Source organism: Chaetodon auriga, chromosome 3, assembly GCF_051107435.1.
Source record: "Chaetodon auriga isolate fChaAug3 chromosome 3, fChaAug3.hap1, whole genome shotgun sequence".
NCBI lineage: Eukaryota > Metazoa > Chordata > Actinopteri > Chaetodontiformes > Chaetodontidae > Chaetodon > Chaetodon auriga.
In genome coordinates, this window is record NC_135076.1 from 25,398,796 (window position 1) to 25,411,847 (window position 13,052).

Below are 13,052 nucleotides of genomic sequence, written 5' to 3' on the forward strand. Positions count from 1 at the left end.
AGAGCAGCTGTACTGACAGTAAAAGCAGTATGAGTCAGGAAAAGGGAAGCTGCATCCTCAGTGGCCCACAATCCTATTAATACAGACTGGACTGAAATAGAAAGTAAGTCTGGGAACTCTTCGCATCAAGAGCCCACAAGCTACCACCACATGAAACTGTTTCCCCATCAGTCAGAAGAACTCACAAATAAACCCACGAGAGCACATCAATCAACAAATTTCTCAATAAACTCATGATGCATATCAAACGTCTGACCAACAATGAAACCCTCCCATCCTCCACGGCTCAAACCGCCAACCCTCCTGTTCTTCTGTGAATACTTTTAATCCTGTCTTCTTTCCCATTCCTTTTGAAGTCCAGAAGAATCATAATTATTTGTTGTTTTCCTTTCCTTTTGTTTACATGTAAATGCTAAGGAGATAATTGCTGAGGGGATTGTTGTGAAAGCACAAGCAAAGCTGGTGGTGAATGAGAGTGTCCTGAGGGGAGAGGACGCTTACCTTTTATGTGCCCCCCCCCCCCCTTCATTATGGTCAGCTAATTGGTGGTTGGGGTGCAGATTCCTGCAAATTGAATGATTAGTCATTTAGTCTGCAAAATATCAAGAATGATGACAAGAGCTCAGCAATGTTGAGGCTTGTCTGCAACGAGGACTCATCTACTGATTTTTCTATCTTTTAAATAAAGTCTTCTGATGCTCTGTAGGGAGCTTTCTCAATTTGTTCATTGTTGTTCATTGCAGCTCTCAATTGTCAGAAACACAACTGTCAGTATCCTTAATAGCCAATTAACAATTTAAGCTATTTATCAAGAAGAAATACTGCTGGGTACAGTGTCGTAAATGGGAGAATTTTGCTGTTTTTCTTTCATGATGAATTGATTATATTATACTTTTGGACACTTTTTCAATATTCTCATTTTATAAACTAATAGAATCCGTTTATTTACGCATTAATTATTTCCCAAAAAAAGTCATCAATTATTTAAAAATATTCATAACTTCGTTGAGTTTTGCATCACAACATAGTTTTACTTAAATCCTACAAAATCTCTTTAAACGCCTCTCAAAATATGAACTACAGCTCCCTTACGCCATTGCGTCACACGCTCGCTGCTGATTGGTTGCAGTTCACCTAAGCTTCATCATCGCGTTCTCTATTTGGCCTCGCGAGCCCGTCAATCAAACGGGGTCCATCTGAGCCAATCAGCACCGGAGTTCTTGTCATATGGGCGGGGCCTCCGCGCGTGTTCCCGCATCACGCTTGTTTCCTGGTCGTTGCTAACAACCTGCTGCCTGGAACTTGTCCGTCCGCTGTGGCCTCACGCGTTGACGGCTCGCGGCTGCGGTGCGTTTGAAATGCGTGCGGGGATGAAGCCGTGTGGACGCTGAGCGCAGCCCGGACTCTCAGCTCCGTGCCGGCCGCATGCCGCTCCGTGTCTCTCCGCCCGCTCTCTGACGCTTGGGGTTGCAGTCTGGCCTCCAGCCGCGGCTGCGAATTAACTTCATCTCTCAGCGTCGCCTCGCTCTGAAATCATGTTTATTTTATAAAGATGGCGGTGAGGGGGACACTGTAAACTAAATGACTGTCAGAAACATCGCCTCCATTTGTAATATGGTGAGTATCTCGCTGCTTGTGTGTGTGTTGCTATCGATTTGCCTGCAGCCACTGCTCGGACCTGGTGTGTGATGATGTTCATGGGTGAGTCGCCTCCCCCCTTGCACCCAAACACAGTGCAGGGGGAGGCTGTGGTTGCACGGTGGATTTAACGGCGGTCATCACTTGCGGGATGTGCAGCTCACCCCGGTGCTCAGACGGGCCTGCAGCCCAAACCCTGGCACCATTAGTAGCGTTGACATTGCGTGCTGCAGCCTGGTGAGATGACACAATGTGCAACTGCATAGCTGTCACCGATGATTGACAGGTGAATGGAGCCGCGCGCTGCCTCTGACAGCTTGTTGTGATTGCATAATGTGCTGCTGCTGCTGCTGCTGCTGCTGCTGCTGCAGACGGCTGCTTGCACCCTGTTAGCAGAGAGACACTGGCCTCCCCTCTGTTTGGACTGGATGCTGATGTCGAAGCCTGCAGTGTCTGTCTCCCCTGAGTGCTGCTGCCTGCATTAATGACCCCTAATGCGCCGAGGGACTGCACTGGACCCCGTGCAGAGCAGCTTACAGACACGGTACAGACGTACCACCACCACACACAAGTGTCAGAGCACAGCCGGGTTTGAGTGGACTCAGCTTGGGTGGACAGTAGTGTCATGAGGCGTTCAGGTGTCTCTGGTCGCTGTAGGGTTTGAGGATGTGTTTGAAATCCCAACATTAATGTGAATATTTTTCCAATTAAGGCTGCAACATCCGGTTATTTTGCCAATTATTTCTTGATTAATTGACTATTTATGTTGCTAAAATGTGAGGAAATGCCCGTCCTGATGTCAAAGCCTGCAGTGATGTATTTAGAAAACCCAAAGATATTCAGTCTACTATCATATCTGACAAATAAAACCCTCAGATTTTGAGGTTTGAGAAGCTGGAATCAGCAAATATTTGATATTTTTCTTTGGAAAATGCTCATTACGGTTTCCCAGAGCTGAAGATTATGTCTTAAAATAGATTGTTTTGCCCAACCAACAAAGATATTCAGTTTACTATCACAGAAGACTCAAAATACACCAAATATTCACATTTAAGCTGGAACCAGAGAGTTTTTGGGGGCATTTTTGCAAAAAAAACACGACTTAAAAGACCAGTGGATTATCAAAGACTAGTCGGTGAACCTTTGCACCTCTGCTCAGTTTCAATATGACAACATGGCAAATGTATGCAAAGGTCAAACATGATCAAACTGATGTTTGCACGCTGTCCCCGTGTCTGCGCCTCCTCTGCTTCGGCTCTGGCTTCTTCCCGCAGTCCACAGACGGTGAACTGGCCGTGTGTGTGAATGGTTGTTTGTTTCTGTGTCGGACCTGAAATCATCTCCGGCCCCTCTGCGCCCCCAAAGAATAGATAATTAATGGACGTTAAACGCAATGAATCTGTGTTCCACTGTTACGCAGAGTCAAACAAACCTTCAGTCGCTCCGTTTCAGCTGAGATTTGCCTGCACAGACTGAGATGAACGACACGATGTTAAAGATGCCTAAACACAGAGTCTGCGCTTGCGGATGAATTGAACCAGAATTTAGAGGAAAGTTTTAAGGTCGCACAGATTTGCTGAAAGTGTGTGAGATGTGTCTATTATCGAAGCATCCTTGAAAATTTCTCTTCTTTTTCCATATTCAGGTCAGCAGCACACCGATTGTGTCCTTTATTATCTGCAATATGTCAAGGACCTTCAGACTAAAAGCATGTAGATAATAACTTCACACAAAAGGCTGAAAAGGTTTCCAGACAATGGTGATAACGACACAAAGCAGGCGATGGCAGCGTGCGGCCGTCATGACTCTTCACGGCGTTTTGTGCTCTGCCGACGCACCTGTCGGCGCTCAGCTTCTCCTACATGTTTCCTTTAAGAAAATCAAGGATGAGTTCTTTCTCCTTTTAAATAAATGAAGCCGCTGTCTGCAGGTCGGAATGAGAGGCTCAGCTGTGTGTCTGCGTGGATGCAGGAGATTTGTGTGGGTTTTAAAGGAGTTTCAGGTGCACCGGCGGTCACTTTCTCTGACCTCGCGCAGTTCTTTTTGAAGAATAAAGGGACGTGTTTGCATTGTGAGGTCGGGAAATCAGTTCATGTGTACAGCGCGTGGACTTGAGGCTGCGTACGTGAGAGCGGAAGCGGTAAAAGCGGACAAAGAGGCATTCACCGGCCGCTGACGGAGAGAAATGACAGTCACTGAAAGTCAAAGCCGTCCCCACACCGAACCGTCCTCTGTGTCCGCTCAACAAAGCTGCGCTTCATTGGGAGAAGCTTCGAGCTTTGGACCCTGACGGGAGATAAGTGGCCCGTCTCAGCAATCAGGCGCAGAATGCTCCTGACTTTTGACACGGGCCTACCTGCTCACACCGTATCCTCTTTCTGCTTTGGCAGGAAGAAGACGAGCTCCGGCGTTCTGTCAGGAACTGATCCGCCCGCTTTTGGCAGGAAGGATAATTTCATCAATTATGCTGCATGAAAGAGAGGCCTCTAATTTAGGTTTATCTCTCCGCTGCGGCTTTAAACCCTCGTGGCCGGTTGCTGCTTCCCGATTTCCATATTGATTTGGCTACACACACACAGACTAGACCAGAGGAACGAGGCTTTCCTTTTAGCCTTGTGACTCTGAATAAGTGTGAGTAAACTGTGCTGTCTGAGATGAAGTGAAAGACGTCACAGCCTGGTGTCTCATGTGCTGTCTCTTCTCCCTCAGGGCACCAATGCCTCTGCTCTGGAGAAAGACATCGGCCCGGAGCAATTCCCAATCAATGAACACTACTTCGGATTGGTCAACGTGAGTATCACCGAACCCTCAAAGGTCACGCTGGTGTTGTTTTTCTGTTACTCTGGTGAGTCATGTCCTCTGCTGGACATCTGGGAATGGTTTCTTAATATGTCCTCATCGCCCTTCGTGTCCCTTCCCTCCTCAGTTTGGAAACACGTGCTACTGTAACTCAGTGCTCCAGGCTCTCTACTTCTGCCGGCCTTTCCGGGAGAACGTGCTGGCTTATAAAGCGCAGCAGAAGAAGAAGGAGAACCTGCTCACGTGCCTGGCTGACCTCTTCCACTCCATCGCCACGCAGAAGAAGAAAGTGGGCGTCATCCCGCCCAAGAAGTTCATCTCCCGCCTTCGGAAGGAGAACGGTGAGAGTCCGTACCTGAGGCTGAAGAGCTGCACTTTCCTGAAACAGGAACTTTGCATGAAAAACTTTAGATGTAGTTCTGGGTGAAGCCTTTCGTCGACACCAAACTGCACTCGATGCAGCGATAAACAGGCATTACATGAATTCTTTTAAAGCAGCAACAAGATGCATTAACAGCATGATGTGTTACAAAGTACATTAAAACAAAGAATTAAAAGCACCATGAAATGCAGCATACACAAACCTGATTCTCTGTGAACACAAAGGATGTTACTACATTCTTCTGTAAATTCTGTTTTTGTTCACGTACACGTGAACGCAGAAACACTCAAACAGCGTGCAGGGCGAGGAGGTGGCGATTAAGTCTTCATCAACGATAAATCAAACGATCAAATACCAGAGAAGACGGCCGGCAGTCTGTCGTGATTCAGAGGCAGAAGGCCGTTCGTGAATTGAGGTGATGGTGGTACAAGTACACACGAATACACAGAAACCAGCGTTTTAAAAAGAAAAACCTTGGTTTTAGTGGCCTGAAACAGTTTTCACAGCAGACCTTTCAGCAGGTGGTAGCAGGGAAGGCACAGGTGTAGTTAATAATGTTAAGAATGGCTGCATTCCATTTAGTTCCAGCAGTTCAGGGTGCTGGTATGGAGCAGCAGGAGTGATTGGAACAGGGTCATTGTCATTTAATTACTGGCTCCACCTGCGGTTTTCTTTCTAGTGGCTGAAGTTGCGTCGAGTGAAAAAGGTCTTTTCACCGCTGTGACCTGCTTTGCTGTCTGAAGAGCGACTCAAATGAAAACGTGTTTGAACGTGACACGTTTCCTCAGCAGCCTTTTTTTTTTTTTAAACTCTGTGTTCTTGTTGATGGTGCAGCCGTTGAACGCACCTCTCCACGTACATGTCCCCAAACTGCAGCAGTGCGGGCTTGAACGCAGCCTGAATATTTGAGGTGAAGGGCAGGTGCGTGTCGGCGGTGAGGTGGCTCAGGGAGGTCGGGCCGACAGAGAGGCTGACTGTTCTCTGCTGTCCGTATTGAGGAAGCTCTTTATGTGAATGAACAATGCAATCTCTGTTGGGCCCCGGCTTTGGTCAGCTGCCTCCTCTCTGGACTCTGTTCCCCCCTCTGCTCTCAGTCTGTCCCCCCTGAGTCCCCCTGGCTCGGTTTTCACGCACAGATCTGTCAAAACAGAAATGTGTGTGGATGTTTGCGTTATCGGTGATTTTATTCACGCGATCTATAATCGACTTCTCCTGTGAATTCAACTCTCATAGCGGGAAAAGCACAGGTGTAACCAACCAGAGGAATGATTGGTCTGCTCAGTGTGCCAGTTAATTACACCTGAGCCAAGTCAAACATCCCATTCACACCTGGTATTAAAATGCAGTCTGAATCTGGACACGTTATTCTGACGTGGAAAGACGCACCTTAACGCGAAGGGTAAATTCGTACTGATCAGATCTGTCTGACCACATGTGCAGGTAGTCCAGCTCGCACTGTGTTTGGATCCTTGGTGCTGGCATCCGAACACAGCATGACACTGATACAGATGTTTGTTTTCAGCTAGCATAAGATAAAAGTTGTTCAAATTTAGAGAAGCAAGATGGGTGAAAGAGACGGGCCTCTAATTACTGATTACGGTCTGTTCTTTGCCATGAAAGCACCAAAGATGCATTATTCAACAGAGCTGTGTGAAAAATGAAAACAGTACTGGTGGAATATTATTAAAGCATAACTTGTGTGCAGCTGATCTGTTGTTAACAAGCCTGATGATTTAGTCGCAGCGGCCGACACGCCGCTGCTGCGACACACGAAGCTGTTCAGCTGTGTTATAAATACTGATTTCATTATAGGCTGCTTTAGGCTTCTGTGCGCTTGGTGCAGGAAACATCGGCTCAGTATGGGCAGGTAATCATTATTAAATGGATCAATGGCCAGTTCACCTCTAAGTTTTCTAACTTTACATTATCCCCGCTTGTCCGTCCAGATCTGTTCGACAACTACATGCAGCAGGACGCCCACGAATTCCTCAACTACCTGCTGAACACGGTGGCCGACATCCTGCAAGAGGAGAAGAAGCAGGAAAAGCAGAACGGGCGGCTCAAGAACAACGGCACGGCCGTCACCACCGAGGCCGAGACGGAGAACAAGACGGAGCCGACGTGGGTTCACGATATCTTCCAGGGCACGCTGACCAATGAGACGCGCTGCCTCAACTGTGAAACGGTGTGTGGCCGCGCTCCGTCAGAGGGCTCGTACGTTCTGTGTCCCTGCGTCACCCTGAGTGAGAGAGCTGTCCTGAAAACGTCTGAGGAAGGGATTAGCCTTCGGCTGAGATGCTGAGAGATGCAAAATAAATAAAAAGTGTGCACACCCGGTGGGCTCCGGCCACCCAGGCTACGTCAGGGCTGCCGGAGGCTTTGTCCTCGCAAGTTTGAGGGCGAGCAGTGGGACGGGTTGCCCCGAACAACCCCTGCAAACACCAAAGCGCTGCACCGCGCAGACACAAAAGCCACTCGGTATAATAAGCATTTCAAAGCCTGGCTGTGTGTGTAGGTGTGGGCGGGCGGGCGGGCGGGTGGATGTTCCGTCACAGCGGGCTTATCCTCACCGACTCAGCCGAAGAAAATGACTGTTCAGTTACCTCATGTCTCCCCCTCTCTGACAGGTGAGCAGCAAAGATGAAGATTTTCTGGATCTTTCCGTGGATGTGGAGCAGAACACATCAATAACACACTGTCTCAGGTAGGATTGATTTATTATACGTTCGGTCACAGCTAAAAGGCTCACAGTAGAGCGAAATGAAGCGAGATTGAGTAACAAAGCCTCCTGTGGCATGCTCTCCCCTCCAGGGACTTCAGCAACACAGAGACTTTGTGCAGTGAATACAAATACTACTGTGAGACATGCTGCAGCAAGCAGGAAGCACAGAAGCGGTCAGTAAAGCGCTGAGCTCAATCCCACTGCGATGTGTTACTGTACACACACACACACACACACACACACACACACACACACACACACACACTCTGAGCATGCATGCTTTCCCTGCAGGATGCGTGTGAAGAAGCTTCCCATGATCCTGGCGCTACACCTGAAGAGGTTTAAGTACATGGAGCAGCTGCACCGCTACACCAAGCTCTCCTACCGAGTGGTTTTCCCCCTGGAGCTGCGTCTGTTCAACACGTCCGGGGACGCGGTCAACCTGGACCGCATGTACGACCTGGTGGCTGTGGTGGTTCACTGTGGCAGGTACGGTATTACAGCCCGGAGGAGAAGAGTCATGAGGAGTCACACTTGGAGATATGTCGTGAAGCTCGTTCCCTTGGAGCTCCTGCAGACTCACACCTCTCACATTTTGATCACACTTGGCAGATCGCACTCTTTAGCTTTCTCGCCCAGAGTTAGATGAGAAGATTGATGCCGCTCACGTCGGTGTGTTAAAACGCGCTAAAACGTGCGTGTGGGTTGCTGATTGTTGGATGTGCGACCTTCACTGTGCAGAAGGCTGTAGGTGCAGAGTGTGACACAGGGAGACTGTTGTCACATCCATGTGCTGAAAGGAGGAACGTTTCTCAGCGACACGTGCGTGCAGCATCACAGCTAGTTCGGAAGCCAACCGCGGTTCAAAATGCAGCTATTGAAGGGGAAAATATTTGCATATTCACAGATAGTGTAAATCCTCAGCGTGACGAGGAGACTAAAGGCAAGAGAGCAGAAGTTTCCCGAAATGTCGAACTATTTCAGCGTGCATTAAGTGGCATTAAGTAACGAGGAATCACTCTCAAGTTGTGAAGCAAATGCCTCAGACAGAATTGAAATGTGACCTGAGGATGATTAGAAGATAATGAAGCGTGATAAAAACTTCACTCTGTGTTCAAACCCTGGTGAAATGAGCAGATATTTGTGTGTCAGACTGCTCTGCAGCGCTGAGCTTAAAGATCGTATCTTCTGCTGTTTGTCTCTGTTTCCTCAGCGGTCCGAATCGAGGTCATTACATCACCATCGTGAAGAGTCATGGCTTCTGGCTGCTGTTTGATGATGACATTGTGGAGGTGCGTCACTCTCAGTCTCAGCCTGTAATGGTCTGCTCGATGTTCCTTGACTTATCTGTTTGTACTCGCCGGTGTTCATGTTGTCAGTAAACGTCGTCTCGCTTGTGCAGAAAATCGACGCCCAGGCCATCGAGGAGTTTTACGGGCTTACCTCAGACATCTCCAAGAACTCTGAGTCGGGATACATCCTCTTCTACCAGTCCAGGGAGTGACTGGAGCTGGATCAGCGACACAGGAGAGGACTGAATAGGTTTTTTTTTTTTTGGTTTTGTTTTTGTACCTTCAGCCGAACAGACCCGGACTCCATCCTCATCCCATCCTGCTCCCTGTTCTCCAAGTCAGGCCCTCCAAAGTCTGACGCATGTGCCAATCCTCTGTCCCGTCCTCTGGCTTCACCTGTGCTTCATCTCTCTCTCTGTGTAATTTTGCTTCTTGCCTTTTAGTCACCTGCATCTGGACTGCACTTTAAAACAAAAGCAAAAATGCTCAACAGCATGAAACGAAAAGGAGTCTACGTTCACGTCAAGCCCCACGCGCTTGGTGTAGGCTAGCTGGAGAAGCCCAGAGAGGTGATTCTCCACCCGAAACACGGTGGAGGAGCGGGGTAAAGGGTCTGGTGCGCATACAGACTTGTCAGAAATTGTACTATATCATTTCTATGTAAATAAGGTCTACTCCCATGCTGTGTCACCCCTCCATAATTCCTCTCATTAGGGCTATTTTCCCCGTCGCTGTCTCGTCCTTTGGTATGTTCATGTCCCTGGTGGATGCATGAGAGGTGAATGACGTCGGAGACAAACACTGTATAACACGCTTAGAGAGATTTCTTGCATTTCCAGTGGTTTTGAAGCAATATCTGAGCATTGATTAGAGAACCGACGAGCTGAAAACTACCTAAACTTTCACAGTTTAGAGGCTTTTTCCCATAAAGCATCACTCTACGTGAGCCGCTGTCTGTCCGCTGGTAACCAGCTGTGATCAGTACTTTAATCCAGCTGAGCCAAATGCTCTAACACTACACAGGAAAGATGGATCAGCCGAGTCTTTATCATTTTTTATTCTGCTAGAAAACCCCTATTTATTGAACATATTTATTACTGTTATTTGTAATGCAGACTGTTAGATAATGAAGGTGTGTGAGTGTGTGTGTGTGTGTGTGTGTGTAATATCGCTCGTTTGAGAGCTTTGTTTGTTACGTCTCTGCGTGAAGGACACGGTGTATGTAATACACAACTTGATAGGATGGCAAAAAAAAAAAAAAAGGTTTCATTTTGTAGTTTGCATGTTAAATAAAAGAAGACAGATGAACTGGATGCGAGCGAGACACGACCCAGGATCTTCAGACCGGCATGAGAGGTGACACTAGTGCAATAAGAGGAGAAGTTATCCAAGGGTGCAGCTGATGCGAAGTACATTTAAATGTTAGTGGTAGACGTGTTTGATCCTTTCCCAGTGCTGTGTGTTTGTGCTATCAAAGTAAACGCCCCCTTCACTTCCCGCCGGGACGTTATTCACGACCTTCTTTCATCCATCTTCCTGTAACTTTACGCAGCATCGTCTCTTTTTTCCCCGACGCTGAACGACGGCTCGGTCGTTTTCTTTCTGTTTGTCTCTGGCTTTGATGGCGTAAATTGTGTGTGTGTCACGTGTAGCACATTGGAATCCTAAAACCCCACAGAGGCGAGAATTCAAGTTTCAATGTGAAGTCATACAATAACCCCCCGTGCTGTGGGTGTTTTCTCCTCGTGTGACGTCAGATGGCTTGTTCTCCTGTGAATGGCATTCCTGTCTGCTGCACATCAGAGGAATTTCCATTTCAAACGCATCCTGTTATAAATAAGCGGTAGGGATCGGATTAATTTGCGAGCTTTGTGTGCGTCTGTGCAGGAGAGGCAGGATTCAGTGAAACTCGGGGTGCTGAATGCGCTTGTTTCTGCTGTCTCTTCCATTTAGTCTGTCACTGGGTGAAGTCACGAGGAGCACGTGCCAAACCGACCCTGCAACAGTCTTTAACAGAACATTATTTTCTTTGTAAAGATACAACTTGTACATATATATTATGTAGAAAAACACTTCTGGAAATAGGAAAATATTTTTTTAAAGTGAAGATCTTAAAATGTAAAGACACTCATGGCAAAGATTTTAGCATTACGCTGACCATCAGTGAAACCCTGGTGAGAAACGCTGTTATTTTACAATCACTCGATCACATAATCAGTGTCATTTGTGCAGAAGTCACCGTCAGTCACGCTTTCTACGGGGTTGAACTGAGCCAGGATAGAAAACAGTAGCAGGAATAGTGAGACATGTTAGACACGGGTGACAGGAACGAGACTAACGCGCCGATCTTCCATTAACACTTATGCACTCGCCCTCACTGAGACGATCAGTCGTTGCACTTGGTCTTATGTATCTTACTGTGACAGCGCTCTGCCTGTGAGAGCTCGGCTGCAGAGCATCCTGCACCAGCTGGGATCTGACCGAGCTTGTGGAAGGGAAGGAGATGAATTTGACTCTCTATTGGCTGTAAACTGAAAGTGCACTTTATTAGTGATGAGCTTCGATGCTTTAACATGAAGAACCACAGTTTAACACACTCATTTTGAGTTTTTTTTTCCCCTTCTGTTCAATAAAATGACTATCAACTAACTTGCTGGAGTGTTTGCTTTCATTCCTGTTACACCTGCAGCACTGATGACACGCCCCTCAGCCTCACCTGTGCTGTGCTAAGTGCTAATTAGCAAATGTTAGCATGCTAACACTAAACTCAGATGGTGAGCATGGTAAACGTTATACCTTAGATGAGCATGTGCTACACTTTAGCAGTAGTACAGCCTCACAGAGCAAATTACACGGCTGTGGAGTCTTGCTACTCTCCCACAATGCAGTGCACAGAGGAAATAAACATCCCATAAAAACAAGAATTAAACAGTATACTGTGATGATTCATTTGAAGTACATGCTGAATAGATTTAGTAGAATGTATGTGGAACACAACTACATACTAGTATGTTTGATACACTCACAGTTTATTTAAGTACTGTACTTAAGCTGACTTTTGAGGTATTTGAGTTTCCACTCAATACTACTTTCTGCAGCTCAGAAGCAAATACTGCACTTTTTACTCATTTGACATCTTTAGTTAGCACTAAATACTTTGCACATCAAAGTTTTAATACTTAACATGTGACCACCTTATAAAATATTATGGATTAAACTACCCAGTGATATAAAAGCAGGCATGCATTCGTCCAAACTCCATGGGATGAATGATAAAACTACTAAAAAGGGCATTTTTTCAGTTGACCTGAATATAACTTGATCTGGAAACAGCTGAGGTTCCTGCTAATTGTTAATCAGTGTCAGATGTCTGATCTGACAATGTGAAAAAAAATGTGGAAGGTTTCATCTGGACTACTTCTATAACGTGTCTCCGTAAACAGGATTTTTCCAGCTCAGCAGTGCAGTACATTCAAAAATCAAGGAGATTTCTGTTTTTGTCAATTTGCCAGCGTGAACGCTCTCTATGGCGTCGGTGTGTGTAGCTTTAGTCCTGTCACCGCGTGTTCATCCCGTAGGAAAGCATCCTCATAACAGCCTCTCTGAAAAACAGGATGTCCCCTGCAGAACATTAATGTTATATCACAGTTTCCCAAGAAAGAAGGGAGAAAAACATTATCAAGACCCGTCACCTGTGCAGCATCCAAGAGCATCCAGAGCGCATCTCAGCCTGAAAGAAACTTCCTGTTTGTTTTGGTTTTCACTGAAAATTAGACAACATGTCCCTCTCTGCAGCTATCGGCTTTGTGTCCTCTCAGTCACCCTGAAACCTCAGCTAATCCCCGAGGAGAAAAGCCACAGCAGCTGCCAGGAGGCCGGCACAGTCTTCGCTCTGTGTTCATACTTCCACCTCTTCCCTCGTCTCTCCCCTCGTTTTCTGCCTCAGCTCTCACCGATGCTGCGTCCACAGGAAACACGGGAGACGGTTTCGGCATTCGTGAGTGGAATCATAAACGCACACCTGACGCAATCTAGACTGAACGGATGAGTATTAGATCTTACCATTAGAAATTAAAAGTACATCTCAGACAGTGGAACCTGGTGATGGTCTTATTTGTGGCGAGAGACGTGTTTTAGGCTTTAAACTGGTTTGGTCACAGCTGTGTCCTCAGAAGCTTCAGTTTAAACTGAGTTTGGGTTAAAGATGTGAGCTGTTGAA

The 13,052-nt window shown here is 46.8% G+C and overlaps 1 protein-coding gene across 1 annotated transcript; it reads left to right on the forward strand.

The window, feature by feature from the left end:
- Positions 1 to 1,228: 1,228 nt before the first annotated feature.
- usp46 (ubiquitin specific peptidase 46) lies at positions 1,229 to 11,479 on the forward strand. Its single transcript, XM_076726964.1, has 9 exons — positions 1,229 to 1,617; positions 4,348 to 4,428; positions 4,565 to 4,778; positions 6,766 to 7,004; positions 7,447 to 7,523; positions 7,631 to 7,714; positions 7,833 to 8,030; positions 8,755 to 8,833; positions 8,944 to 11,479. The coding sequence occupies exons 1-9, from the start codon at positions 1,582 to 1,584 to the stop codon at positions 9,043 to 9,045; spliced, it is 1,110 nt and encodes a 369-aa protein (XP_076583079.1). The 5' UTR covers positions 1,229 to 1,581; the 3' UTR covers positions 9,046 to 11,479.
- The last annotated feature ends 1,573 nt before the right edge of the window (positions 11,480 to 13,052 follow it).